General features: G+C 55.9%; 2 protein-coding genes across 10 annotated transcripts in view; both read right to left on the bottom strand.

Annotated features, from left to right (window-relative positions):
- TTLL8 (tubulin tyrosine ligase like 8) overlaps window positions 1–2,561 on the bottom strand; it is a 48,110-nt gene extending 45,549 nt beyond the window's left edge. For 6 of the 7 annotated variants that reach the window (XM_077914026.1, XM_077914027.1, XM_077914031.1 and 3 more), the window contains exon 1: window positions 2,404–2,561. In XM_077914026.1, coding sequence (XP_077770152.1) covers window positions 2,404–2,455 — 52 coding nt within the window. In that variant the 5' untranslated portion in view covers window positions 2,456–2,561. Of the gene's footprint in view, window positions 1–1,983; window positions 2,130–2,403 lie in introns of those variants that run through there. The other variant, XM_077914030.1, reaches the window with a different exon arrangement.
- Window positions 2,562–3,802: 1,241 nt separating this feature from the next.
- Window positions 3,803–26,704, bottom strand: MLC1 (modulator of VRAC current 1). Of its 3 annotated transcripts, XM_077914024.1 has the most exons (13): window positions 26,185–26,704; window positions 25,362–25,452; window positions 24,872–25,141; window positions 23,365–23,454; window positions 22,226–22,279; window positions 21,336–21,437; window positions 15,473–15,571; window positions 14,928–14,999; window positions 13,955–14,071; window positions 11,279–11,335; window positions 10,547–10,669; window positions 6,723–6,875; window positions 3,803–5,605 (listed from the first exon to the last, which is right to left on the bottom strand). In XM_077914024.1, exons 3-13 carry the CDS (start codon window positions 25,049–25,051, stop codon window positions 5,531–5,533), a joined length of 1,122 nt encoding a protein of 373 aa, XP_077770150.1. In that variant the 5' UTR covers window positions 25,052–25,141; window positions 25,362–25,452; window positions 26,185–26,704; the 3' UTR covers window positions 3,803–5,530. The 3 variants fall into 3 exon arrangements, with proteins under 3 accessions (XP_077770150.1, XP_077770149.1, XP_077770151.1); XM_077914023.1 differs by having other exon boundaries at window positions 25,362–26,704; XM_077914025.1 differs by lacking the exon at window positions 26,185–26,704 and having other exon boundaries at window positions 25,265–25,370.
- Window positions 26,705–26,930: the final 226 nt, after the last annotated feature.

Here is a 26,930-nt window from a genome sequence, read left to right as displayed (position 1 = left end):
TTTGTAAATTAATTTCATAATTAAAAAGTTTCCTAAAAACTCCAGTTCTTGATGGCATCACAGATCAATCTTTCCAAACATTTAATGGTGAAAAATACCTTCTATAAGCCCTTTCATTGAATAGGGAAATAGAAAACCCTTTTAATTCTTTTTAGGTGTTCATAAATTTAATACCAAAACCTAATAAGGACCTTATAAGAAAAGAATGGTACAGCCAATCTCATTCATAGAAATAGGCATACAAATCCTAAACATTTATAAAACAATACATAAAAATATAAAACAATATAACATGACCATGTGAAGTTTATTCCAGGAATACAAAGTTGGTTTAATATTTGAAAATCCATCAACATAATCCACCACAATAGACTAAAAGAAAAAAAGTATATATTATCACCTCAATAATGCAGAAGAAAGCATGTGATAAAATGTAATAACTATTCATTTTATCACATGTAATAACTATTCATTAAAAAATTCTCAGTAAACCAGGAACAAAAGGGAACTTCCTTTAAAGCCCATAGCAACATCATACTTCATGCTGAAATACTGGGTACTTTTCCTCTCAGTTTCGGAACAAAATAGGATATCCACTATATCAATTCTATTCAACATTATACTGAAAGTACTAGCCAATGCAATAATGCAAGAAAAGGAATAAAAAGTATAAAGACTGAAAAGATTTGCAGATGATTGTGTATCTAAAAGATATCTAAATGAATCTACTAGCTATTAGAATTAGTTAGCAAAGTCACCAAATGCCAAGTCAGTACAATAAAATTAACTGTATTTCTGTACGTTGGGAATAATTAGAGAGTGAAACTCAATAATTTCATCTCTAAAAAACATCAAATAATCTATGAGTAAATCTAACAAAAGAGATCTTCCATACCTGTACCCTGAAAACTGCATACTGTTGACAAGAATCAAAGAACTAAAGGTTCCTGGGTTGAAAGACTCAGTATTAACAAAATGCTGAGTTTCACCCAAATCAATCTATAGATTCAGTGTAACCAAAATTAAAATCCCAGCAGGATTGGGGGTGGGGTGGGTTAGGAGGGGTTAAATTAATAATTTGATTCTACAATTTATACGGTAATGCTAAAGTCTAAGAACACCTGAACAAATCTTGAAGGACAGAGTCAGAAGACTTACACTATAAGCTGTTAAGACTTAGTATTGGGCAGCCTGGGGGGCTCAGTGGTTTAGGGCCACCTTCAGCCCGGGGTGTGATCCTGGTGACCCAGGATGGAGTCCTACGTCCGGCTCCCTGCATGGAGCCTGCTTGTGTCTCTGCCTCTCTCTCTCATGAATAAATAAATTAAATATTTTTAAAAAGACTTAGTATAAAGCTACTGTAATTAAAACAGTATGGACTCCGGACAGGCAGAGAAATCAATAAAACATAATGAAGAAAAAAAAATAGGCCTAGGCCTGATTTTCCACAAGGGTGCTCTTGGGCTCAGGCTGGGTCAACTAGAATCCCCGCGGGGTTAGAGTGAGCATGTGCCCAGCCCCCAGCACCTCACTCCATACAAAATAGTCAATCCCTGTGAAACTGCAGAGGTAACTGTGAAATGTAACATTATGAAGTTTCTAAAGGAAAGCACAGGATACTGTTTCCTGGACGATGGGGTGGGTACCGGTGTCCTAATAAGACTCTAAAAGCACTAACTATAGAAGAAAAGATTGACAATTAAACTTGTTTACCACTAAGAGGTTGATTTTTCTAAAGGAATCCTTAAGTGGCTGAAAACAGCAGCCACCGACCAGAAGGTATTAATAACACATCTATCTGACAAAGAAGTAGAGTCCGTCCAGAAGAGACCAAGCAACCCTGCAACTGCATAGGAGAAAACCCACAACCCGACTTAATAATGGCCGGAAGTCGGGGACAGGCGCTCCCGGCAGAGCCCCAAGGGGAGCAGCACAGGAAAGGCGGGTACATGGGCAGCTCGCGGAGGCGCCCTGCACACTCACCCATCGCCCTAAACGAACAGGGCGGTGCCCGCGTTAGCCTGGACCCGGAGCAGCCCAGGGGTCCGCGGAAAGTAACGGAGCCTACCCTGGGCCCAGCGAGGCCCCGCCCAGGTGTTCACCACGGGCAGCCTCTCGCCGCGCAAAGGCAAGCCGGGGGGCACTCGGGCCAAGGGCGGGGCTCGCCGTCACTTCTGGGGCAGCGCCGTACCCGAGCAGAGGACCCTGCACCACGTTCCCAAGCTGCCCAGCCTGGAGGACACAGGTGCAGGGCAGGGGGCCGGAGGTGAGGGGGCTCCGGGGCAGGGCTGGGGGGTAAGGGCCCCGAGCACAAGCTCCGGGCAGGGCCGCGGAGCCACTAACCCCACCCCGCCGCCTCCGCCCGCGGGCGCCCGAAGTTGGAAGACGGGCGGGGACACTGACTGCTTTCCTCTCTCGGGTCTCCTTCCCCTGCGGCGGACGAGAGCGGCTCCATCGCGGCCTCCGGCTCGCCCTCGCTCGCGCCGGCTCCTGCAGGGAGAGGGGCATGGGCGAGGGCTCCTGGCCGCGGCGGGGCAGCCAGGGTGAGGGGCGCGCAGGGCTGCGGCGGCGCAGGGCTGCAGGGGCCGTCGGGGCTCCCGAGGGCAGCGCGGGAGGAAGGGGGCGGGCGGGGCGGGGTGCGAGCCCGCGTTCCAAGGAAGAGTGTCCGGGGTTCCGCGGGGGGCGCCTAGAGGCCCGGGGCGGGGCGGGGCGGGGGGTCCAGAGTCCTGGGCCGGGGAGGGCGCGCCGGGGCCGCGAGGACTCGCGCGGGCCGGGGCGCGGGGTCCCGTGCGGCACCCGCAGCGGCGCGGGTCCGGGTCCCGAGCGGAGGGGCCGAGTGCTCACCCGGGACCGGCCCCGTGGCGCGCGCCGTGCCCCCGCCCCCCGCCGCGCTGCCCGGCGTCCCGCGGTTGCCCGGGGCAACGGGCCGGGGCTGCGCGGCGCATTGTGCAAGCCGGGCGCGCGGGGTGGGGGGCGCGCGGGGCCGGGAGGGCGCGGCGCGGCGGCGGGCGCGGGGCGTGGGGCTGCGCGGGCGCGCGGGCGGGCGGCGGCCGGAGCGGCTGCGGCGGGGGCGGCCCCGCGGGCCGGGGGCGAGGGCGCTGGGCCCGGGGCTGAGGTCCGAGGCCGGGGGCCGGGCGCGAGGGGGGCCGGGCCATGGTGTCTGCGGGAAGGGGAGGCCGCGCCACATCCCGCCCGGGGTCAAGCGGACACCAGGCGCAGGGCTGTTGGGGTCACACAGGCCCCCCTGGCAGTCAGAGGCCCCCAAGTCATAAAGACCCGGGAGTCACAACCAGCCCCGCCCCGCCCCAGGCCTCCCTCCGACCGCCACTCCCGGGTCCCCAGCGCGGAGCAGGGGACTGCACACTGGGCAACCAGGGCCGTCGGAGGACTTCGGGTCCGGTGAGGGACCCCGGGGGGCCTTGGTGTCCCCAGGTCATTCATGGGGCCAGTGCCGCTGCCTGTGAGTTCCAGCTCCACCCCGTGACCCCACCCACCGAAGTCCCCAGCGTCCAACTCTTCCTCCCCGCCTCCTGGAGGGAGGGGGGACTAGGAAAGACCTTCTCCCGCTGCTATATTTCAGAAACCTACATGTTACCTTTATCTTGCACCTAACTCCCGAGTCAACCCCAAAGTGTGGAGCTGCCCCCACTTCGCATTAGCGGACCTCTCTGCGGCAGGCAGTCCCCAGGGGCCCCCACCCAGGCTTGGGGAGGCACTCCCAGTCCTCCCCTCCACCTGCCCTCCTACACTCTCCCTCTCATTGTTTTCAGAACCCAAGAGCCCCGAAATAAAATAGGCTGCGTTTACATGTTAGCATTTATTGTTCAGGAGATGCTAAACTGTATCAGACAAAAATGTAAATGGACAGTAATAAATTTTTAAACCCCCATTTGCCTGGATTTCTCAAGCTCTCTCTGAAATAAACTACAAGCCTGTATCGAGCCCCCATACGTCTAATTCTGGCTCTAAGACTCAGACTTTCTGGACACCCAGGAACACATCAGCATGGCCTGTGCTGCTTCGGGTGGGGCGGGGGGGGGGGGGGTGGTGGTGCTGGGGGCGGCCGTGCACGTGTGCAGGAGAAGCCATCAGTGCTTCCAAGTACCTCTCCATGTCTCACCTGCATTCCTCCTGTTTGAAAATGACCCAGCTGGTGGTGAAGACGGGCAGCCAGTCACTTGTGCTGGGAAATGAGGAAGGGCACATCCTGGAGTCTACACCCAGCAGCCCCATGTCCTCACCCATGAGCTCAGTAAAGAGCAAGCATTAGCACCTCCCAGCCAAGCACAGGGCTGCTTCACTCTTTCCAGGGGAAGGAAAGAGACCAGCGCGGGCATGTGTAGGCTTGTGAAGGACACATGGGGACAGTGAACTTTCCACTTCGGAAGGAAGGGTGCGGAGGAGTCATCAGTGACCAGGTCCACTGGGAAAGGTAACTGTCCTCCCAGAAGTTCCAGGTGTACTCAGGGGACAAGGAGAGGCACACAATCTAATTTTGGGCGGTGCTTTTCAGTGAAAGGGATGTTATTCTCACAGACTGCCTCTGCTGTGTGGCCGGGGGGGGGGGGGGGCAGTGACAGATGAGGGAGACCCCTGGCCCGGGCCCGAGCTCAGCTGAGTCAGGTCAGAGAGTGCACGGAGACGCTGATGCCCCCTGAGGGTCCCGGGGGCATCTGTCTGCGATTTCGGGCATGGTAATGGGAGTCAAAGCAGAACCCACAACAGGAGGAAAGGGACCAACCCCACCCACATCACCAAGGCCGACGAGACCAGGAAATGTGGCCCAAGTTTTCAAAGCCTTGGATGGGGCCCCACCCCAAAGAACATTGAGCTGTCACAGTGGTGAGGGTCACTCCCAGCATGGGTGCTGGCAAAGGGGTCAGGAGCTGGGAACCCCCTGGTGCCAGTGCAGCCAATGCTGACCCGGGTCCCTGCGTACCAGGGGCGACACGGACGCCAGGGCCATGGAGAGGGCAGGTCCCTCTGCAACGAGGTGGAAACTTGGGCACTTGGGCCTCGCAGAGAGACAGCTGTGAGCGTGGGGGCGCCCCTGGCTCATGAGACATGACAGGAATGTGCAGCTCTGCTCTCTTGTCAGAAACCATGCATGGCCGGCTGCGCTCAGACGACAAACACGGGAGCTGGTGAGACCCCTGTGGGGCTGTGCACGGCCGGCGAGCTGCCTCCTCCACAACGGGCCAGGGAGGCTGGCCAGGTGCAGGGGAGCAGCCAGGCGGCTTGCCACACCTCCGAGCACACAGATGCCCCTCGGCCCTGGAGGGCCTGGCTCCTGCTTGCCCTCCTCACCTGAAGGCCCCGTGCCACCGCCCCGGGGGCGCCTGGGCGGCCAGGACCCAACACACTGATAAGCACAAAATAGTCAACACGAGCCTGAGAACTAAACTACTCTAAGCAATGAAGATTCCACCTTGCAGCCTGGCCTGGACGGAGGTGGAAGGCAAGTCAGTGGTAGCCAGATGACAACTAGCCAGGTGGGGCCCTGCTCCTGCCTCGGTCTCCCCGCCCGTGCTCACTGGGCCATCTGTACCACCACGGCCCTCCACGCCTTCTCCTTGTCGAACTCCTTCAGTGGGCTCCTGGACACCTGTGGCCAAACAGGCAGAGTGTTATTCCTCCTGGGCCCCGGAGCAACAGCAGGCGGGCAGGACATCTCTGCTAACTCGCGGGCTTTTCTCAGCCTGTGACAGGACCAGAAACAGTGCTGGACTCCCAGGAGGGGAAGCAGATGTCCCTGCTCTTCCACGCCCCCACTGACCGGCACCTCGGCCCGCATCCCCCGCGGGAACACGGCCAGGGCAGGGTGGGCTCTGGGTCGGGGTGGGAGGCCGCCATGGCAGGAGCACCTGCATATAGTAGGTGTCCAGTAAATACTCAGAGACAGGGCAAGGATATACTCCATGGTGCAGGAATAAACGGGGCGGGGCCAGGCCCTCCAAGCTCCTCCCGGTGGCAGGGGCCCAGGGGCCCCACAGACGAGGGGCCTGGCACCCAGGGAAGGCGAGTGCTTGAGCACAGGTCACCAGACAGTTGCTAAAATTAGAGTTGCCCAGGCCTCTGGCACCTGGTGGGTGCTCTCCTTCACCACTCAGCTCCCTGGGGTCCCCGCCCAGGCCTGGGGGTAGAGCCATCCCCACGGAGACCAGCCCTCACTGGTTAAAAACAAGGAAAGGGCACCATCCTCGGATCTCCGTGAAGGAAAGCCCAGGACAGTTGGAGAGGACCAGGGTTGCTGAGCAGGGTCCAAGAGCAGGAGCACAGGCGCACCCGCACAAAGGTCCTGGGGCTGGTAGCACCGGGTGGGAGGAGGGCCTGGTCCACGCAGGGCAGCCCTGGAGGACCCTCCAGCAGCCTCCTCAGTCCACAGTGTAAATACCTGTGGGCGGGCAGCTCATGGGGAACACGGGGCAGGACCTGGGCAGAGTACTGTCCGGGTTGCCGTGAGCCCGGCACGGGGGCTGGCATGACGTCACTTCCAGAGCCTGTGGGCCAGAGGTCACTGATGCCACACGTAGGGAGCTGGGTCGGTGCCCCCATGAGGGGCTGGGGAGGGAACTTCTGTGACCAGTGTGGAGGCTGACCAACTTCCTGTCCACGTCCGTGAGTAAAGCTGAAGGCATTCGGCCATGGCAGCTTCCCGGGCGACGCTGTGTGTAGGGCCACCCCACCAGGACAGGGCAGCCAGCGAGTCCGAGGCCACTCACCTCCCCTGGGGGGCGCTCCTGCTGGCTGGTCTGTGCGGCATCCCAGGATGCTCCCAGCTTGAAGCTCACACACTGGATGACGGTGCCCGTGTTGAGGCCGGCCTGCAGCAGCAGCTCCAGCATGAGAAGCAGCAGGAGCACGTCATAGGATTGCTGGCGAGACATGAGGTGGTGCAGCGCTGAGCAGCATGGCCGCGCCCCGGGGTTCCTTGAGGCCACTCCCCCCAACCAAGGGAGGCAATGCAGGCAGGCCCTGGCCCTGGCCCTGGGGCTCCCAGGAGCTTCCCCGGAGCTGGTGTGGAGCGACCGCAGGTACCTGCCCTTCTGCACTGGGATTTCTGTCTCATGAATGGGAGTGGAGGAAATCGATTCTGCTGGAAGTTCTGCTGTCCTCGCTTTAACAGATGATCTACAGGTAGCCCGCAGGCTGCTGAGCCCTGTGAGCAGCCCCAGGGGCCCACAGCCAAGTCTCCCACACCCCGAATGTTAACATAAAACCCCCAGCCCTGTACAGTGTCATTGTAGGAAGGCAGCAAGGAGACACAAACCCTGTCCTCAAGTTCGAGGATAAATTTAAACCCACGCCCAATTTAAAAAAAAAAGAAAGAGTGGTTTCTGGAGCCAGGCAAAGTTGATTCTAAAATGTCCAACACAAAAAAACAAATACACAAAAGTGAGGTAACCCAGAATGATCAGCAACGAGGAGACTAGCCCACCAGCTGGTGAAGCCGGTAATAAAACTTTCACAATAGGAACAGGGCAGCACCGGACAACACACGTGTGAGAACGTCAGGTGCAGAAACGGGTCCCCACACAGACAGACGCTCAGCGTGTGATCAGGGCCGCCTCTCCAATGAGGGCGGAAAGATAGGCGTCCCAGCGGATGGCGTCTGAAGCCCTCGAGAGGAAAGGCTGGCTCCCCCGCACTCCAGAATAAACTCCCGCCAGACACGAGCAAGAGCCTTTCTCATCGCAACTTAAAATCCAGAAGCAAGAAAGACACTGACAAACTACATAAAACAAACTTCCTCATGACAGAATCACAGCCAGCAGAAGGCAGGCCGGCCACCGCACAGAGGCCTCCTCCTGGCTCTGCCGTTACAGGGCGCTGGTCCCCCAAACACTGGCGGGGCTCAAAGCCCCCCGGAAAGTGGGCAGGAGCTCACCCAGAAAGACACGCCAGCACGGCCAGGCACAGCCCAAGGCCCTGCAGCACTTGTGTCCAGAGAGACGCACGTACGCACGGCTGCCACACCATGCACTCTGGCTCGCCCGCCTGACAACCCTGTGTGCGGGCTGTGGAGAAGCAGGAGCTCCCAGGGGACTTGGGACCTCCTGTAAGGGGGACTCGTCACCATCTAACAAAACTACACACGTGTCCCCGCTGACCCAGAGACCCTCTCCAAGCTAACTGTCCTAATGACGCACCGCACAGACTCAAGACCACGCGTGTGCACCAAGGAGCCCTTGGTAACAGCAGGTAAGAGAGCAGCTACCTCTGCCCCAGGAACAGGCCGGGGATGCATGACATCATCACGCGACCCATAATTAAAGAACACATAAGAGCCCCCATCCTGGGTACTGAGGAATACAAACAGAAAATACTAAATTTGAGCACACATTAGACCAACAGCATGACCATGGGCAGAAAGGGGGTTATTTCCTTGAATAAGTGACGTCACCTCCTACATGGGTTAAGAGGAAGCTGTGGGATCCCTGGGTGGCGCAGCGGTTTGGCGCCTGCCTTTGGCCCAGGGCACGATCCTGGAGACCCGGGATCGAATCCCATGTTGGGCTCCCGGTGCATGAAGCCTGCTTCTCCCTCTGCCGTGTCTCTGCCTCTCTCTCTCTCTCTCTGTGTGTGTGACTATCATAAATAAATAAAAATTTTTAAAAAAAGAGGAAGCTGTGACCTCACTCAGCAGATGTGCTGCTGGTGGACTTGGGAACATTCTTACATGTATTATAAGATAAAATAGTGACTATATTCAATGTTCTCAGAAAACAAGATTTTTGAAGAGAAAAGTGATGCAAATATAACAAAAAAGCCCAAGTACATAAATTCTGAATTGGAAATACAATATAAATACAAGGCCTTTAAAAATCTATATTTCTCGGGGCTCTCTGGGTGGCCAAGTGGTTTGGCGCCTGCCTTCGGCTCAGGGAATGATTCTGGGGTCCTGGGATCGAGTCCCACATTGGGGTCCCCACAGGGAGCCTGCCTCTCTGTCTCTTTCATGAATAAATAAATAAAATCTTTAAAAAAATAAGTAAAATCTATAGTTCTCAGCTCTGTCTCTTGAAGAGGCTTAGAAGCAATGATGTTCCAGCAAGAATGAGCACACAGAGCCCCCAGAGCTTGACTTCTGTGTAAGGTTCTCTCTGAAGGGGCCCAGGCAGCTCAGGGGCAGGGGCAGGTCTGCAAGCAGAGGCTTCCAGGTAACTTCAGGGAGCACAGGGCTGGCAGGTGCCTCCTCTGGCCACAGCTGGGCCAGCTCAGGAGTCCTCAGCGGCATTCCAAAGAGGAGCACCTGTCACACTGCGTGCCAGCTCATCGGGGATGTGGGACAAGAGAGCCAGGCAGGTCATCTTTCTCTACTCCTCCGTGTAAAACAACAGCTCAGACAAGGGTCAGGCACCAGGGCTAACCCCGTGCAAGGTGCCAGGACGCGGCATCCACCGGTGCCTGGCTCATACCACGGTTGTGGTCACTTCCTTCCTGCGAGAGCCACTCACCTGGGAGCACTCTGGCAGCTGCTGCCAAACCAGGTGGGAGGGGACAGCACTTCCTCCTGACCTCACCCCTACAGGCATCACAGGAAAGAGATGCACAAGTGGGACCTTCTCCCAGGCATGTGGCCTGGACTCCAAAAAGTCAGTGTCTTGGGGGAAGAGGTGGGGACTGTCCTGAATTGAGAGACTCAAGGGCAAGTTGTGGCCCTCGGCCGGGCCCTGCTCCAAAAGCTCCAGCCCATGGGGTGCAGTTTGGGGACGATCCATGCACATGGCCTGAGGGTGACACTGCGTGATGATTTCAGGCCTGTCAGGTACCATGTGGGCTGTCTGTGGAGGAGGCTGTCCTTTTGGAAATGCCGAGGTTTTTAAGGTGGAGGGTCCTGTCGTCAGACTCCTGCTGCTCCCTTTCAGATGCTTCCGAGAAATGACGCACATGCGTCTGTGCTCCCAGCCGTCAGTGTAAACACACGTGTATAAACAACATGTAAGCTGCTGGGGAATCCTTTCCATTCTTCTGCATATCTGAAATTTCTCATGATAAACATTTGGGAGTAAATACAATACCTGCCGGTAACACCACAAGGTATCTAAGCGACAGCCTAGTGATGTGTGTCTGAGCCCGTGGAGACAGTCATGGGGGGTTATCGAGAGACTCTAGAGTCCTCGTTATGGGCATGTTCATCTGTGGAAAACCCCTCAACTCCCCTCAGATTTATCTATAACCTGATGTGATTCCAACAAAAATTCCAGCAAGGTTGTGACATGACTGGATGAATAACGGATTCTACGGTGAGGATGGAAGCAAGAGGGGCTGAGAGGGTGTCCAGGCGGGCAGGGGGCCACTCGAGACCAGGCACCATGCCCAAAGTTAGGAAAAGAGGCAGCCTGTGCGGAGCTGGGGACACACACCCACCAGAGAGGAGGACAGACACCTGGCTGTCCACACAGAAGTGAAGGAGATGCAGCTTGGGCCCCACGCGGGTCAGACGCTGGGCTGGACCACCCGTCCTGGGAGAGCCCGCTCCCACGTGGCCCACAGGGCAGCAAGGCCACATCTGTACAGAGTTCTGAGAGAAAAGAACACGTACCTTGATGGCCGGTGGGTAATCTTTGAAGATCTCCATGATTCTCATGATGCTGAATGACAGGTACCCAGAGGCCGTGAACAGCAGCGGGGACGTGAGGCTGCAGATGGCGATCAGCACCTCCACCTGAGGGAAGCAGACGAGAACTCAGTTCCAGCCGGCCCGTGGGGCCCGGGAGCCGCTGCCTGCACAGGCGGGCAGTCTCTGGGTTCGGCACGTGGCTCCCGCTAGGCTCTCTGCGCTTGGGCTACCAGAAGCTCCGAGCATGGCTCGTGTCACGAGTCCCCCAACTCAGATACAAGTGTCCACTCTTGTATGAGTAACACACACGCACGGGTGGCCTCCTCCCGCTGCCCTGAAACCAGTTCCTTTAACCTCTGCCCCATCAGAGAACGATGCCTGGGTGGTCTGGGCCAGCGCTGCACACAGGTGCTGCCAAGTACAAATGCAGGCTGTTCTGGCCCAAATTTAGCAACTATCCCTGTCAACAACGGACAACCCGACAGGACGCAGGCTGAGGCTCTTTGCTGAGTCACAGACTTTCTCCTGGCTTTCTACCTGTTTCCACAGACAGTCCTGCCCTCAGAGCCACACGGGGGCCTCCCCAGGCCAACCCCTGCTCTGGCCCGCAGCCTGGTTCCCAGAACTGCCCCACCACGCGGCAGCCCAGGTGGGGCAAGCTGGGCCCTGGCACCGCAGAGCAGGCCTCAGGCTCCTGGGAAGGGCTTCACTTACCAGACACTTGCTGGGACACTCGGCTGTGACGTGACTGGCAATGGCACTTGGAAAACACTGAAAGGAAAGAAAACACGTCAACTTGAGGGGTGATGGTTGAGGTTGCAGTCACGCCCTCTCCTGCTTTCCCCTGTGCATCCTTGGAGCCAGTGGGGCGACACAGGATGGCCTCTCCAAGGCTCAAGGAGCCACAGCCGGAGTGCCTGTGTGCCCCGGAATCGCTGCTGTGACCTCCAGCCTCGTCGGCTCTCTGAGACACAGGACGCTGTCCCGAACAGGTGTGCATGCACCGTGGAGACAGAGGGCACGCTCCTGTACCACTCTCAGCGAGCGCCCCACCAAACATCACACATGTTCTTCATTCCAGGCACAGGACACAGTTGGGTGACCCTGCTTGCACTTAGAGGAGTCTCCCTGACCAGAGAGCCTCATCCCCCCGTCATCAGATGCACCAGCTGGCCACAAACTGGCCTCAGCCGGGGCCACTGTGCTCTTCCTCGGCGTCAGACTTAGGGAGCCTCAGGAGACACAGGCCTCCCCAGGACCACCCGCCACACTGACTTTGACCACGGGGTTTGACCACGGGGTTAGCTGGGCTCTTCAGGCTCCTCACTGGATGGGCACCTCTGCCCTTTCATAACAGGTAGATGTCCTTTTCCACTTATGTGAAGGAGATGGATTTAGTTTCACGCCATTCCTGGCAGAGAAAAGCACAGCAGGAAAGCCCAACCTCCGCAAGGAGCCCAGGGAGCTCATGGCCCAGCCACACACCCACAGAGGAAAAGGAAATGACCACACCCTGGGTGGGAACAGCTGAGACCCCCGGATACTGGGGGTGTATCTGCACTGGTTCAGGGTTCTGGGTTGAGGGTGAGCAGGCTCAGGGCTGAGAGCCTGGACAGCCAAGGGAGGATGACGGGAGAGCAGGCCAAGGAAGGTGGGGACACTGCCACTCTGAAGATGCTGGTGTGGCCAGGCTGTGGGCCTGGGGCCAGGGAGTCTCCTCCCTCTAAGGAGTGTGGAGGGCGAAGGTGTCTATGAGGAGGGCACGTGGACATGGAGCAGCCAGTGGGGAAGTGACTCAGGCCAAGAGACTCCTGTTCATACACACACGTACCCGGCCCAGGGAGGCTGCAGGGACAGCCAGGCTCTGAGCCCTGATCCTCTCCACCTGCTCCATGACCGTGGCCTCTCCCACTGTCCCCAGACTCAGCCCTCCCCACCAGGGAAACTCCCCTCACCCCTGGCCAGTTCTTCCACAGCTGGGGACTGGGAGCATCTGCAGAGAGAAGGCCCAGGGAGGCTGGTCTGGGGATGACTGCTTGGGGGGTCACCGAGCATGTTAACAGGGCTGCTCAGGCGAGTCTCTTCACCATCAGCCTCAGGTATTTGGTCTCTGTTGCAATAACTCAAGAACATAATTCCAGGTGCTTCTGGGTTACCTGAGAGGTTAAATATGTAGACGTGCCTCCTCCATTTTCACAGGTGCACTTGTGTGCTGGGGCAGGCAGGAGGCCAGTTCTCTGCTTTGCAAGCCCGACCTGTGCACTGGCAGCCGGCAGCCAGGTGTGTGGCTCCATCCCACATCCTCCCTCTCCCCCCAAGTCATTGGGGAGCATCTCCATCATTATTCCCAGGGATCAGTAAGGTTGGGCACAGGCATCTGCGCCATTGCTCTGAGCCCTGGGACGCAGCAGGAGCGCAGCACCTCAGCTGAGTGTGCCAGTGGTCAGGGCAGAGGCCAGGCCTCCAAGGCAGCTTCAGGAAGAGCTCCTGGATGAGGCCAGGGATGCTCACTGCATCCTATTCATTCATACAGGATGACCCTGGACAGAAGGTGGGACAAACCAGCCCCTCCTGCAGGTGTCACCATGTGACACAGTGATGCTGCAAAGCAGCCACCATGGGGTGACAGCTCCCAGAAGCACGGGGCACAGGTGTCTGCGGTGTCCAGGACTATGGGACTTTGGATGTGCCGGGGTTGATCTTAACTGTCCCATGTGGCTGTGAGGGGTCCACACTGGCCACGGCTGCATAAGACTGAGAATGGGAGGCACTGGGCTAGAAGCCCCATAGGTGGCATTTCAGTTCAACACTAAACAACATTAACTTACATGACCAATGTTAGAACTGCTCATAAAACAACAAAAGAACCATACAGAACATAGCGACCATGTATATCAAGCACTTACCGAGCACCAGTGTTGTGTTAGGTATTTTACCACAGTAACATTTAACATAAGATGATAACATAAATATGCTACATTTTACAAAACAAATCACATTACAAAGCAAGATAAACATATCATACATCGTACCCTTGCACAAAATAAAACCAGTAAGTGTTCGCCAAGAAAACCACCAAGACAAGAAACCATGCTATTGGTTCGTATAAAAACAGTTAACTTGCTGACCCATTTGAGCCTGGATTCTCAAATCCCTCCGATTGTGGGCCCAGGGAGGACCCAGGCAGGGCGGCCAAGGCGAAGCGTCCTGCTTGGCCCACCGGCACCCACCTTCCACCCTCTCCTCTTCCAGCTGCTCTCCCACCCGAAATCCGCCAAAGCTGAGCTCCAAGGCCCACAGTGACTGTCCTGGTGAGAGGGGACCAGGGCTCGGCCAGCAGCCTGCCGGCCTGCACAGCCAAACAGACAAGGGCCACCAAGGTGTACTCACGGCCACTAAGATCCAAAAGAACGTCACTGAGAGGTGTGGCCCCGAGACAGCGTCATCCACGTTCAGAGCGATAACCCCACCCAGGACAGCAGAGACACCAGCAATCACCTCGATGACCTGGGGGGCAGACACACAGGTAGCATCACCCAGGGAGTGTCTGACAGGTGGCAGGGGGCAGGGGGGCAGGGGGCATGAAGGGACTGTTCTAAGAGCTCAGGGCCAAAGAGCCACACGACCTATGTTGAAATGTTGGGAACCACCTCTAAAAGAACATGGAGAAATGCATAGTTTCCAGCTCAAAATTAGTGAGAAAAGGAGAAAGGCAAGGAGCAGGAAGGAAGATGCTCCTCCCCACTAATTAAAAACAGGAGAGAAACCAAAAACAAAAACAAAAACAAAAACAAAAAACAAAACAGGAGAGACAGGAGAAGGCAAAGAAGCTGGAAGAGACAAAAATGGTAAAACTGGGTAGAAACATGCAGCGCGGTGATGCGGGCCCGCACGTGAGGGACTCCATCCACCAGGCCACAGAGAGGACAACAGTCCCAGGCTGCTGAAAGAAGCATCCCCAACCCAAGGACAAGCAGAGCTGAGCGTCTGAGGCCGACCACAAGGGAGCCTGGCACCGGGACCCGGCGACACAGGCATCACAGGGGCAGCCATCAGAAAAGTTGCTGAGGAATGAGAGGAGGAAGCCCATATGGACCTAGGGACACAAGCTCCAGAAACCATGGCAGAAAGTACAGAACCAACCAGCAGAGATCCTGAGTGCCATGCTCAGAGCGGGAGGTTTATTAGAACGAGGGGGAAAGCACGCAGGTAAGGATGGAGGGCGGCCCCATCACCCCCCTGCCAACCAGGACCCTCCAGAGTGAAGCGGTGAACTAGGAACTCCTGAACCCTGAGGACAGGATATCACCACGGACCTCCCCTAGTAAATCAAGTAACAAGGAGAAAGGCACATTTATCTTACTGAATAGGATTTTAGGACCCGGGCAGGAAATGCCACTTCATACAAAATGTTGGCGCTCTCCAACATGGGACCCTGAAAAGAAACAACACATTTGGCCTGGTGACTCTGCATGTGCTATGGTAGGGGGATGCACCTCAGGAGAGCTGCTGCAGGGGCTGGGGGCAGGGGTGCGCCCAGGAAAGCCACAGCCCAGGCTCTCAGCACCAGCTGGCTGTGTCTCAGCCACCGCTCAGCCATGCTCCGGGTCCAATGCTCTCCCTGGTCAGGAAAATAGGACTAATCCCTGCGATCCCAGTATATGTACGAGGTGACCCTTTCAGCAGATTCGGTCTCGCCCTGGGAAGCGCGGGGCAGTGGTGCTGGGCCAGAATCAGTCTATGGGGAGGTCGTGTTGCACCTTCCACTTTGCCTCCGAGGCCACGAGCCTCATGAATCCCTGGAGAGTGGGGCCCAATAGGGTGCCCTGGGGCAGCCCACCACCCTCAGGGGAGCGAGCGCTCTGGGTCACCTGCTGTGTGCCCCATACAGCACAGGGCTGGACCTACCTTCTGCTTAGAGTGCGCCTCACTTGATCGTGCTGAGATGATCACTGTGGCCGCCATGAAAAGCTCCAACAGAAGGAGCAGAATCAGATTAAAATTTATCTGCCAAAGAGAAGACCCATGTCTATGAAACTGGCTCTCTTCACCTTTATTCTGTAAATGTAGATGATCCTATGGATAGGTTTAGAAGCCCATGGATAGGTTTAGAAGCCCGTTCAAAGCTCTGGGCAGCTTCTCCTGTCCAAGGCCTGATGCTAGGCACAGGGCCACATATCACCTCTGACTCACGTAGGTCTTTTCTTTCCTCTCTTTTAAAACCATCCTTAGCTCAAAGGCTGGATTTGGCCATTGAGCTGCAGTCTGCTGACCCCTGAGCTAAACCCTCCTTAGTGGTTCACCCCTCCTGGGTGTTTAAAGATACAAAAGCTTACGTTCACATCAAAACCTGCACGCTTTACACAGCTCTATGCATAATTGCCAACAACTGAAGAGACCCGGGTAATAGAACTGTTCCGTATCTTGATCGTGTTGGCAATTACAGGAATCTGTGCCTGTGTTAATCATCATAGAACAAAATCCTTTAAAAAGTCAATTTAAGGGATCCCTGGGTGGCTCAGCAGTTGAGTGTCTGCCTTCAGCACAGGGTGTGATCCCAGAGTCCCAGGATCGAGTCCCACATCGGACTCCCTGCAAGGAGCCTGCTTCTCCCTCTGCCTGTGTCTTTGCCTCTCTCTGTGTGTCTTTCATGAATAAATAAATTTTTTAAAAAACTTTGAAGTCAATTTAACTATAGGTTATGCACAGCAGCCAACCCAGAGCCCCCGCCCAGCACCCTCCGTGGGGCTCCAGCCCTCGGGGCCTCCCTCACCTGCTCCCATCACCCAGGGCAGGTGCCCGGCGACTAGGGAGCCCTGGAGCCCGCAGACGGTGTTCCCATGAGCCAGCCCTGAGCCCGTCCACCTGCCTTGTCTGTTCCTCCTGCAGAAACCACAGGACAGGCTCCTGCCCTGGCCCCTGGGGCGACCCCCAGGGCCCCCGGCCTGGGCACGGCCTGCCCCCTTATCTTGCGAGCTGTGAGTGACAAGCTTTCCCAATGGTACTGTCTCCTGATCGCAGGCCTTGCCAGACCTTAGTGTTAATAAAACCTACATTTAAAATCAAATGAAATTGATGTTTGATCTACAGAACCCTACATGCAAAATAAAACAGAGAACTTTTTTTTAAATATAGTATTTGGTGAAACACTAACAAAAACTGACCATCTATTGAGCCACAAAATAAGCCTTGGTAAATTCCAACAAATCTACACTACAAGTTGTGCATTCTGACAGTAATGATAATATCAAAACACGACAAATGGAAGACTTCAAAAAATAATCTCATATATCTGTTTCAGGAGGGTCCTAGCAAAAACCCAGGGACAGCCACGAGGAGCGACTGGAGGAAGTTTAACCAGAGGAGAGCTCACAGGTCTGAGCCGGGAAGAAGGGAAACCTAGCAGGGGGGCAGGAGTAACCACTGAGGACCAGGGGAGGCAGGAGTGACTGTGTGAGAGGATGCAGCCCCATCCCGCCCCCCCAAGGCCTCAGAGGCAGGAGACGGGGCACACCAACCACTCCTTAGTGCCCCATCTGTATCTCTCTGAGCCTTCCGGCCCACCCATGCAGCCTGCTCTGCACAGGCAGGGAGGGGGAGGCAGGGCGTGGGAAGTGGGTCTGGAGAGGCGAAAGGGGAACCTCGCCAACACTGAGAACCAAACAAAGATGAAAACGTTACATGAGAATCTGGAATGCAGCTAAGACGGGACGGGACACACCCCGCGAGTGAGCCAGGCTGCCAGCTCTCAACAGAGGTAGCATCCCGACTGACCCACCAACAGACAGAGAAGCAGCCCGGAGACCCAGAGACATAGGAAGTGAGGGAAGGACAGACTGACCAGTAGAGAAAATGGCAACCAGAAACAAACCAAAGGAGGTTCACAAAACAAGAGCTGATTCTTTGGATGAATGAGGTCTATACAGTAAAGACACAAATAAAATTCTGGAATGAAAAGGAGAAATCACAGATGGCACACATAAAATAGTGAGCAGCATTACAAGCTACTACATGCTGATAATTTTGAAAAACTGCACCATATGGGGAAATTTTTGATAAAAAATAAAAAAAGTCAGACCTTGACACAAGAAGACACAGAACACGCTGATGCTAATAACAACATCCTCAGCCACAGCTTCAGGTGATGATGACTTTACAGGCAAGTTCTACACAACCTTTAAGAAGCAGTTCATTTTATCAATTCCCTAAACACGAAAGAGGTCATTGCTACCTAGTTTACTTTATGGGCCAGCGTAACCTTGACTCTAAAACTGAAAGAGGGAAACAGGCCCATTTCAAGGTGATGCAGAAATCCTAACCACCATACCTGCCAGTCACTGCATCAGAATATCCACAACAACACTGGTGGAACCAATACAATCCACAACAACTAGGAAGGATAAGAGAGTTCAGCAAAGTTTCCAAACGCAAAATCAACTGATGAAATAAATACCCTTTTTATTTAAAAACTGGTACAGTTTGCAAATTCACCTAAGTGAATATTCAGCAGCAAGGGTCAATCTCCTGGTTGATCATGTGGGACGCTGTCTCTCGGGGAAGCCGGGTGAGGTGCACACAGGAACTCTCCTACTCTTTGTGCAAGTTATTTTGAGTCTTAACATATTTCAAAATAAAGAAAAATTTCAAATCAATACCTTCTCTCTGCACTCCAAAAACCCATCTGAAAATGTAATTTAAAAAATAAGACGCTGTTTATAACACTAACAAAATCTGTAAATGACGTAGCGATTACTTGACCAAGAAGACACAAAACTGATGCCCTAAGGACACAGAAGATGATCTGAATAAGTGGAGAGACCAGGAGGCTCTTCCATGGGATGATTAATGTAACAAAGATGTTACTTGGGACAAAATTATTCTATGAACTTAACTATAATGCAACCCCAGGTGCAGTTGCTAAGGAACTCCGTAAATCCCTTCCAAAGTATAAAATCAGAGGTCAGCTTTGAGGGAGGAGGCAGGTGTGACTCTGGCCCAAGGCCATGTGGTGTGGCCCCCAGACAGGGTGGGGAGCAGCAGGGGGGACACACGTACTGTGTAAAATCAAGTCCTGGACATGAGGAGAAAGACAACCTCGATTTTCAGATAGGCCAAGGGCAAAAACAGGCAGCTGTCAAGGCGGGAAGCTCAGGAGGTGGCAGAGGAGCACCACGTGCTTAGAAGCATCAGGGATGAGACAAGGGGAAGGGACATAATGAGTTGCTGCCACTGGGGCCGTCTGACTGGGACACAGGGGAACACTGGTGATGCCAAATGCAGGGAAGGTTGTAGGATCTGAGGGGCCTGAGCAGGCCGGTAGGGTGAGAGCCGGGCCCTGCTCTAGTGCAGGCAGTGCAGGCAGAGCATGCTCCTTGGCATAGGAGACGCCTGCAGAAATGTGTCCATGTGGGCCCCGCTTGTGGCTGCGGGGCATTGGACGTGAGCCATCTGGATCCACCCCTGAAGAATGCTGGGGAGACAGGCCCTACTGCTGACGCTGGGCAGACTCATGGGGAGCTAGATGGGGGAAGGACAGGGAACAGAGGAGCTCTCCTGCATATACCACGTGGGGACATCAAGATGCCCGCAGGCGGGGGGTGAGCATTTGGGGCCCCACACAAGCAAGGAGCCGGGTGTGGGAGTCACAGCCCTGAAAGGTCATGTCTCACTCATGGCTATTTCCCGTGTGTGTATGTGTGTGTGCGCGCGCACACACACACATCCCCAGACACTGGTGGTTCAGGCCTTAGAACCATGTGCCCTTGGTGCCACAAAAGCACTTCCAGTGGGCTGTTGCTCGACCTTCAGATGCCAGGAGCCACCCGAGGGCCTGGCTACCTGTGGATTCCCGTGTGGTGGCCCAGGTGGGGTGGAGATTGGAGTTCCAGCTCCAGGACGGGCAGCACTGCAGCCCCGGCCACGCTTGAGAAGGCTGGCTGGTGTGCGGTTCTCAACCTTTCATCATTCTGTGTCGTTGGGGGCACTGTCCTAGGCAATAGACATTTGAGTATCTGTTTTGCTTTGGGGTCTTGGGCACCATACTCAGGGCTGCTGGAGCCACACTTTGTGGCCGAGTGCACCAGTGCTTCCCGGGGTCTGCACAGTGTGGGGGATGCTGTACGGAGTCCCAGGGTATATGCTGCTTCAGACACCAGACTGTCTCCAAAGGGTGTGAGAGTCGCTTCAGGTGGAAGGCAGGCACCTGGGGCTTCTGCCCATGTGATGCTGGAAATGCCATCTCCTTGTGGCTTCCATTTGCCTCCTCTGATTACAGCGAGGCTGAGAGTGCCTCCCGCTGCCGGGTGACACTGCGCCTCACTCCTCAGTGAGTGCCTAAACCAGCCTCCTGCCCTGGACCTTCTCTTATGGATCTGCAGCAGGAGCTGGAAGGGGTCCCCCTTATGGTGTGGCTCCAACAGCTGGGTCACAGCACTACCCTCTTCCAAGCCCAGAGCCATGGTCTCCCCATGTGGGGCTGCTCCAGGCTGGCCTGGTTGGGGGTGAGGGACCCCTGTCTTCCTGGTCCCATACCTGCCTGTGGCACCACTTTAATGAAGACATCCTGGTTCTCAGGAAGACTTTGATTTTCTACAAATCAGCCTCACAAACCTTCCAACTTATTCCCAGGAACTCCACGTTTATCGCTATAAAATGATTTCTGTATTTAAGTTACTTTTCCAGAATGTTCTGTTGCCGGCACAATTGTCGTACCCAGCAACCCTGCTACATGTGAATTCTGAGGTCAAGTAAGCAGGAATCCCTTTGCCTGCAGATTATGGCAACATGAGTGTCCCTTCCAGATCCACAGGACAATGTTCATGCCTCTGCCTCAGGGGCCTGGCTGACACTTCCTCAGAGTCACCTCATCCTCTTCCTGATCTTGAAAAAAAAGTAGTTCAACATTTCCCATAAAACAGAAGGGTGTTTTTGTTTGTTGTTTTGAGGTATCTCTGATAAGCCCTCTTTCATACGAGACTTTTCTGCCATCGTAGTTTGCTTGTTTGTTTATTCATTCATTCATTCATGAGAGACACAGAAAAAGAGAGAAAGAGAGACAGAGATATGGAGAGGCAGAGACCCAAGCAGAGGAAGAAGTGGGCCCCATGTAGGGAGCCCGATGTGGGACTCGATCTCGGATCCCCAGATCACACCCTGAGCCAAAGGCAAATGCTCAACTGCTGAGCCACCCAGGCGTCCCTGCCATCGTAGTTTAAATGGGAAGGTTTTCCCATTTTTCTTAGTGGTTCACACAGTAACAGTGCACCTTCCAGTCAACAGCATCAGAAATTTGATGAAATACATAGTAAAAGAGATATTAGAGATATTACCAACAAACCCATCCACTGGAATCAACGCAACAAATAAAGACCATTCTCAATGGGGCACCTGGGTGGCTCGGCCAGTTAAGCATCATCATGATCCCAGGGTTCTGGGACTGAGTCCTGCATTGGGCTCCCTGCTCAGTAGGCAATCTGCTTCTCCCTCTCTCTCCTCTCTCTCTCTTACTTGTGCTCGCTCTCTCTCAAATAAAATCTTTGAAAATAAAAAAGACCATTCTCAAAAGCATAAATAAAATTCTCAAAACTTCACGGACTCAAGAACTTTGACACACATGCACCGCGTGACTACTGCACATTTCCAACCCAATGACAGCACCTCTCTGGACCAGACCTGGTAGGACCAGGGCTCTGGCACCCATATCAGCAGGAAGACATGTCCAGGAAAAAAACAGGAAAATGGGTGGGACCCACAGCCCTACTCAGGGACTCACGTCTATTGCCGAGGGGTTCACGACCAGTTTGCATCCAAACCAGATTAAACATGTAGTGGTGATTGCGAATGTGGACACAAACAGGATCTGAAAGTTGGGGATCTGGAAAACAAGACAAGGGTTCACTCTTTCTTGCATAACTTAAAAAAAAAAAAAAAAAAAACCATCACTGAACCAAATTCCAGGTTGTTAATTAAAACTCCCAAGAAGGGGGGCAGCCCCGGTTTAGTGCCGCCTGTGGCCCGGAGTGTGATCCTGGAGACCTGGGATCAGTTCCGCGTCGGGCTCCCTGCATGGAGCCTGCTTCTCCCTCTGCCTGTGTCTCTGCCTCTCTCATGAATAAATAAAATCTTTAAAAAAAAAAAAAAAACTCCCAAGAAAGGGGCACCTGGGTGGCTCAGTGGTTGAGCGTCTGACTCGACTTCAGCTCAGGTCATGATTGCAGGGTCATGAGATCCAGTTCCACACTCAGCGGGGAGCCTGCTTGAGATTCTCCTTCTCCCTCTATCCCTCCCACCCCATGCTTGTTCTCTCTCTCTCCCTAAAATAAATGCCTTAAAAAAAAAAAAAAAAGAAAAAAATAGCCAGGGAGGGTGCCCTGCAGCCCCTCGGGGGTGGAGTGAGGGTAAGGAAGCCCTGCTGGGGGAGCTCAGGGTTTGCAGGCAGTGGAGATGCACCCTTCCACATACATGTGTGCATGCAATCACACACACACACACACACACACACACACACACACACACGGGCGGGTGCCCGTCAGCCCCAGAGGCGGCCTCGGCCAGTTTCCCCAGCCCGCGGCCTGGTACGTTCTGCCATCCGGGGCTCTTGCACAGCTGGGAGCCATGCACTGCCCCCACACCTGCCGAGACCGCACGGAAAGCTGGACTCACCGCACTGATGTTTCTCCGTGAAACGGCAAAGCTCACGATTGCTGAGGGAAGGCACTGAAAAGAAACCAGAGCTCTGTGAGCCAGCAGTGGATCCCCTGGGTGTCCCTACTTGGGCTGCAGTGCTTAAGCTTCCAGAATGACCCAAGACATGCCAGCCAAACAAGTGCCACCAGTCTGCAGGCACAGGGGTGTTGCCAATGGTAGAAGGTCTCGTGCCTTTCAAAATGATTTATTCTGGGAAAAGTTTAATTTTTCTGAAGAGAAAAAGCAGACAGATAATGGAAGCTATTCTCACTGAACACACTTAGAAGCCAGACTGTCCCCTCTACTGACTGCAGAACAGCAGAGTTCACCTTAGCTCACGTATTACCCCAAAAGGGAAAAGCGTGTCTATGTGAAGGGAGAAGAAATGTTCAGGAGACCTAGGGCCCCCAGGAGATTCTCGTCAGACCCACACCCCCAGAGTTGACCCCCACAGAAGTGAAGCATGAGGAGGGCAAGCGTGGGGATGTCAGGCCAGTGGGAAGGTGGAAGGAAGGGCACGAGCCTGGGCATTGTGGGCCATGCCAGATGTCACCCCTGAGGACAACAGGACCCCACAGACCCCATGAGCTACAGGGACAGAGCCTGCAGGACGCAGAGCAGTGGGTGGACGAGGGCCCCAGGGCTGGGCCTATGAGGGCACAGGGGGATCTGGGGGGAGAACATGCTTGTCTCCTCAGCCTGTCACTTCTGAGGTTTTGCTGAGATATCCAGTCGAGGTCAGCGCTGCCCTGGAGCATCTGGGTCAGAAGTCACTGTAACCCCCAAGAAGGGCCACCTAGAAGGCTCCAGAGAGAACAGTAGGGGATGGGTCACATTCTTTCAAGGGGCTTTGTTCTAGGAGAGCAGAGGCCGGGCTCCCTGCCAGCTCACAGCCGCTAGAAACCCAAGGGCCGTTTCCCATCAAGGAATCTGCGGAGTGAGACTGACACTTGCAGCAATCACTTCAAAAGTAAAAATCTTACTTGAAACTGAGGTCAGAATGGGAGATACTGAACGAGGAGCAACGGAAAGCAACATGCAGATTTCAGAGCAAAGAAACTCAAACGCACCTCAAACCTCGGTACTGAAAGACTCGACAGAGGAGCGATGCTTACCGATCCCGCAGCACAACGTAAGTAATCCATTTCAGAGGGAAACACATTTCCCAGGTAGAGCGAAAACCCCGACGTCACAAGTAGACAGCTCTGCAAAACAGCACGATTCGAGTGACAACACAGGCGTGTGCACTTGAGGTTCAAGTCCTCTGATTACAACTTAATAGTCTATACGATGCCACCTTGGACGCCCGGATCCCGCCAGACCAGACTCCTCTGAAAAACAGCCTCAGCCCGCACTCCCTCCCCACAGTGTCAGACTAGGGGCCTCGACATTCTGGGAAGACAGAAAGAGACCTCTGCTGAAATTTAAAGCAAGAAAAGGTGCTTCACTCCTGAACACACCCCACCATGTGCGATTTCAGGTGCCTTAGCATCCCGACCCCCGGGCGTCATGGAGGCTGGCAAACATCCATCCGGTGCTCTCCCCAAAGCTAATCCAAGTGGACAGCTGGGAAATGACTGCTCGAGGAAGGGGCTGCAGGTCCAAGGGCTTCCTGGCTTGGGGGGCAGCCAGGCCTCACGTCAGGCCTGGGAGACTGAAACGTACCACTGAGGGTGAGGCTCTGGGGCGGGGCTCAGTGTCAAAGGCTCAGTCCCAGGGTCTAGGCCGGGTGTGTGTGCCCCACTGTGATGGGAGCAAAGGGCCTGGGGCCCAGGCAACAGAAAAACCACGACACAGCCCTCACGAGGAAATGAGCAGGATTGTGTGTCCTGGCCATAGGCAGCGGGAGGCAGCACAGAGTCCAGGGCCCTGGGAGCAGGGAGGAGAGGCTTCCTCCACACCCGGGGAGGACGGGCGAACCATCTCAGTAGGACAGGGAAGGGTGGGCAGGACCCCCGGGAGTGCTGGGGGGTGGCCTGGGAAAGCCCAGTGTGGAGGGAGGGCACTGCCTGGATCCTAGCTCCCTGCCCAGGCCACACAGAGCCCTGGGGTCCAGCCTGAAGGGAGGTGCATCCAGCGGCCCAGCCTGGGTGAGCCTGGTCTGGGGCCGAAATGACCCCTTTAGTGGGGCGGTGCCCAGCAAGCATGTCTGATAGGAAATGTCCCGACCCCAGGCCTGCCTCCTGCTGGCCCTGTCCCTCCGACTACGGGGTTCTCCTGTGCCAGGGACCTGGCTTCCCTCCTCGGGGACCCTAACCAGAGGTCTACTCAGAGCACGGCCCCTCCTCCTGTCTTTGCAGGGCAACTCCAGACCCCCCCGGGGAGAGGGTGGTGGAAGTTACCCTAGTGCAACGCATGACCCCACAGAGGAGAGGCCTGGTCATGGGCTGTCCTGACCCTGGTGGGACATAAAGGAGCCACAGCCCAGAGGCCAGCAGTAGCTGGGGCTGGACATTCGTGAACTGAACCCAGAGAACACAAAGTAAGCACATCAGGCCTGAGGGGCTCCAGAAGAGAAGTAGTCCGGAAAGCGCACTCTCCCAGGCCCCGGGGACGGCACCCAGGCCAGGGGACAGCTCGTGGCGGGGGAGGCCTCCCCAGTCCTGTTGGGGAGCTACTCACCCCCATCAACACGGAGAGGACCCACGTCTTGTGACTGAAGCACGGGGGCAGCCTCGTCGCCAGCTGGAGGTCATTGGGCTTGGTGTCCAGGGCGTAGCTCCCTGCGTCAGGCCTTCCGCGCTCCAGGGTGGGCATGCGATCGTAACCGAGCTCCTCCCTGCCCTGTTCGTCCCGCGACATGGTGCCCAGGGCACAGACCGTCGCATTGGCAGCCCCAGGACAGCGGCACTCGCAGCCGGGGTCACCTCTGCCGCTGTTATCCGGGCCACTCTGGAGCAAGAGTAGTTAAAGGGATTTGTTTTCAGGAAGGGGAACATCAGCCGTACCGAGATGCCATAAAACTAAAGGGAAAAAGCAGCACTTAACCCCCCCCCCCCGAGGGGCTGCGATCACCTTCCCAGAGAGCCCCAAGCGGCTGTAACGCCCGGGTGACGCAGGCCCCCCACACACCCCACCCTGCACTGCAGGAGCCCCGCGCCGGTCAAATCACCTTAAGCTGCTTGCTTCTGAGCCCTGGTCTCCTGTCTCCAGGCGAGAAGCGGCTGCTACCGAGCCATCCGGCCTCGGGCTTCCAGCAATTGCTATTCACAAGGGAACAAAAGTCGCAGCAGCACCGAAGCCAGGGAAGGGGTGCCGCTGCCCGAATGTCAATGAGCTGGAGACAGTGGGCTGGCCCGTCCATGGTTGTCTAACCGCTGGCACGGAGCACTGCCCTGCCCGCCCAGCCCCGCTCCGCTCAGCCCCTCGGGGATGGTGGGGGAGGAGGCGGGCGACACGGGGGCACCTGCCAGCCGTGGGTCCCCGCAGAATCGGGGCAGTGGGCCGTGCCAGGGTTCCAAACAAGTAACTTTTTATTCAAAGCCCTTGTGATCCGTCTTATCGGGCAGCCCATCCCCTGTCTGGTGACCTCGGAGGAAGACCTCCGTCCCAGGGGCGCACATGCATTTGCACACTCAGCGCGGCCGGCGGGGCCCCTGACCTGCTTGGCACGGTGGCTGCTGGCTCCCCTGGGCAGCCCCCACGGTCCCGCTGGGCCTTTTATTTCTGCTCACTGAGCAAAGAAAAAGGACTGAATAGACTTGGCCCAGGGACACTGGTGCCCTGACAGTGACAGAGACGGGCTCTCTGTGGACCCGGGAGCTGTGAAGGGCTGATCGGAGGCGCTCTGGACAGCCCCCTCCTCAAGCTGCAGATCCACGCAAAGCTCAAGCGAAGCACGGGTCCATCTAACGGCAGCTCTGTCACAGAGTTCTTCCACCGGGGAAGAGAAGGCTCCTCGCCTGCTGGGAAGTCCAGAGCGGGCTGGAACCTACCTGAAATCTCCCAACCTTTGCTGGTTGTCTCTTCTGGTTTTCGGGGAGAGCCGGGAGGGGCTGTAGGGGGACACAGAGCCTCCAGCAGACCCTGAGCTGAGCACGGCCGATGTGGGGCTCCATGGGGGCTCCGTCCCGCCCGAGGTTGGCCTGGCCGAGTCCAGGACGCCCCTCGATGGTCTCCCAGATGCCCAAGCGAGCAGGAGCCCACGTGGCCAGACAGACCCTTCGGGGTTGTTTGAAGAACGCGGTCAGCAGGCCTCTCCGGCGCCGCGCCCCCAACTGAGTCTCTGCGGAGAGCAGCAGCGCCTCCCGAACCTCAGGGCCCCAGGCCATCGACGCTTGGAAGTGCTCCCAGTCACCAGAGTGCCGCTGCCATCGCACATTCACACACGGCGGCTCCCGAAAAGGCCGCTCGGCCCGCCAGGAGCGCTCTCACCCGCACACGGTCCAGCAGTCCTCCCGCGGCGGTAACAGCGGGCACGGCCCGCAACACAAAGCCCTCCTCCATGACCCGAGGCCCCTCGGCGCCGGGACGGGCCTCGCTGAGCGGGAGGCGCCTGAGCAAAGACTGAGGACGAGGAAGGAGCCTCCAGCAGCGCTGCCAGGGAGCGGCAGCCGCAAAGGGCCCGAGGCGCACAGCTGGCGGCCGAGCAAGGACGAGGTGGGCACCGGCCTGAGGCCCTGTGGTGTGGACGCAGCCCCGGCTGCGGCTCTGAGGCGGACCTGCTGGGAGGCTCCAGGCC

Source organism: Canis aureus, chromosome 11 (assembly GCF_053574225.1).
Source record: "Canis aureus isolate CA01 chromosome 11, VMU_Caureus_v.1.0, whole genome shotgun sequence".
Taxonomy (NCBI): Eukaryota; Metazoa; Chordata; class Mammalia; order Carnivora; family Canidae; genus Canis; species Canis aureus.
Note: the sequence above shows the minus strand (reverse complement) of the source record. Positions and strands in the feature narration are given on the sequence as shown.

What these genes read in the sequence shown, in the direction of transcription:
- MLC1 (XM_077914023.1), bottom strand. Translation starts at nt 25,553, where the DNA reads ATGGACGGGCCAGCCCACTGTCTCCAGCTCATTGACATTCGGGCAGCG. An exon ending in TCAGAAGCAAGCAGCTTAAG is followed by an intron (nt 25,142 to 25,361) that starts GTGATTTGACCG and finishes CTCTTGCTCCAG; the next exon opens with AGTGGCCCGGATAACAGCGG. An exon ending in AGGAGCGCCCCCCAGGGGAG is followed by an intron (nt 5,606 to 6,722) that starts GTGAGTGGCCTC and finishes GTTTGGCCACAG; the next exon opens with GTGTCCAGGAGCCCACTGAA.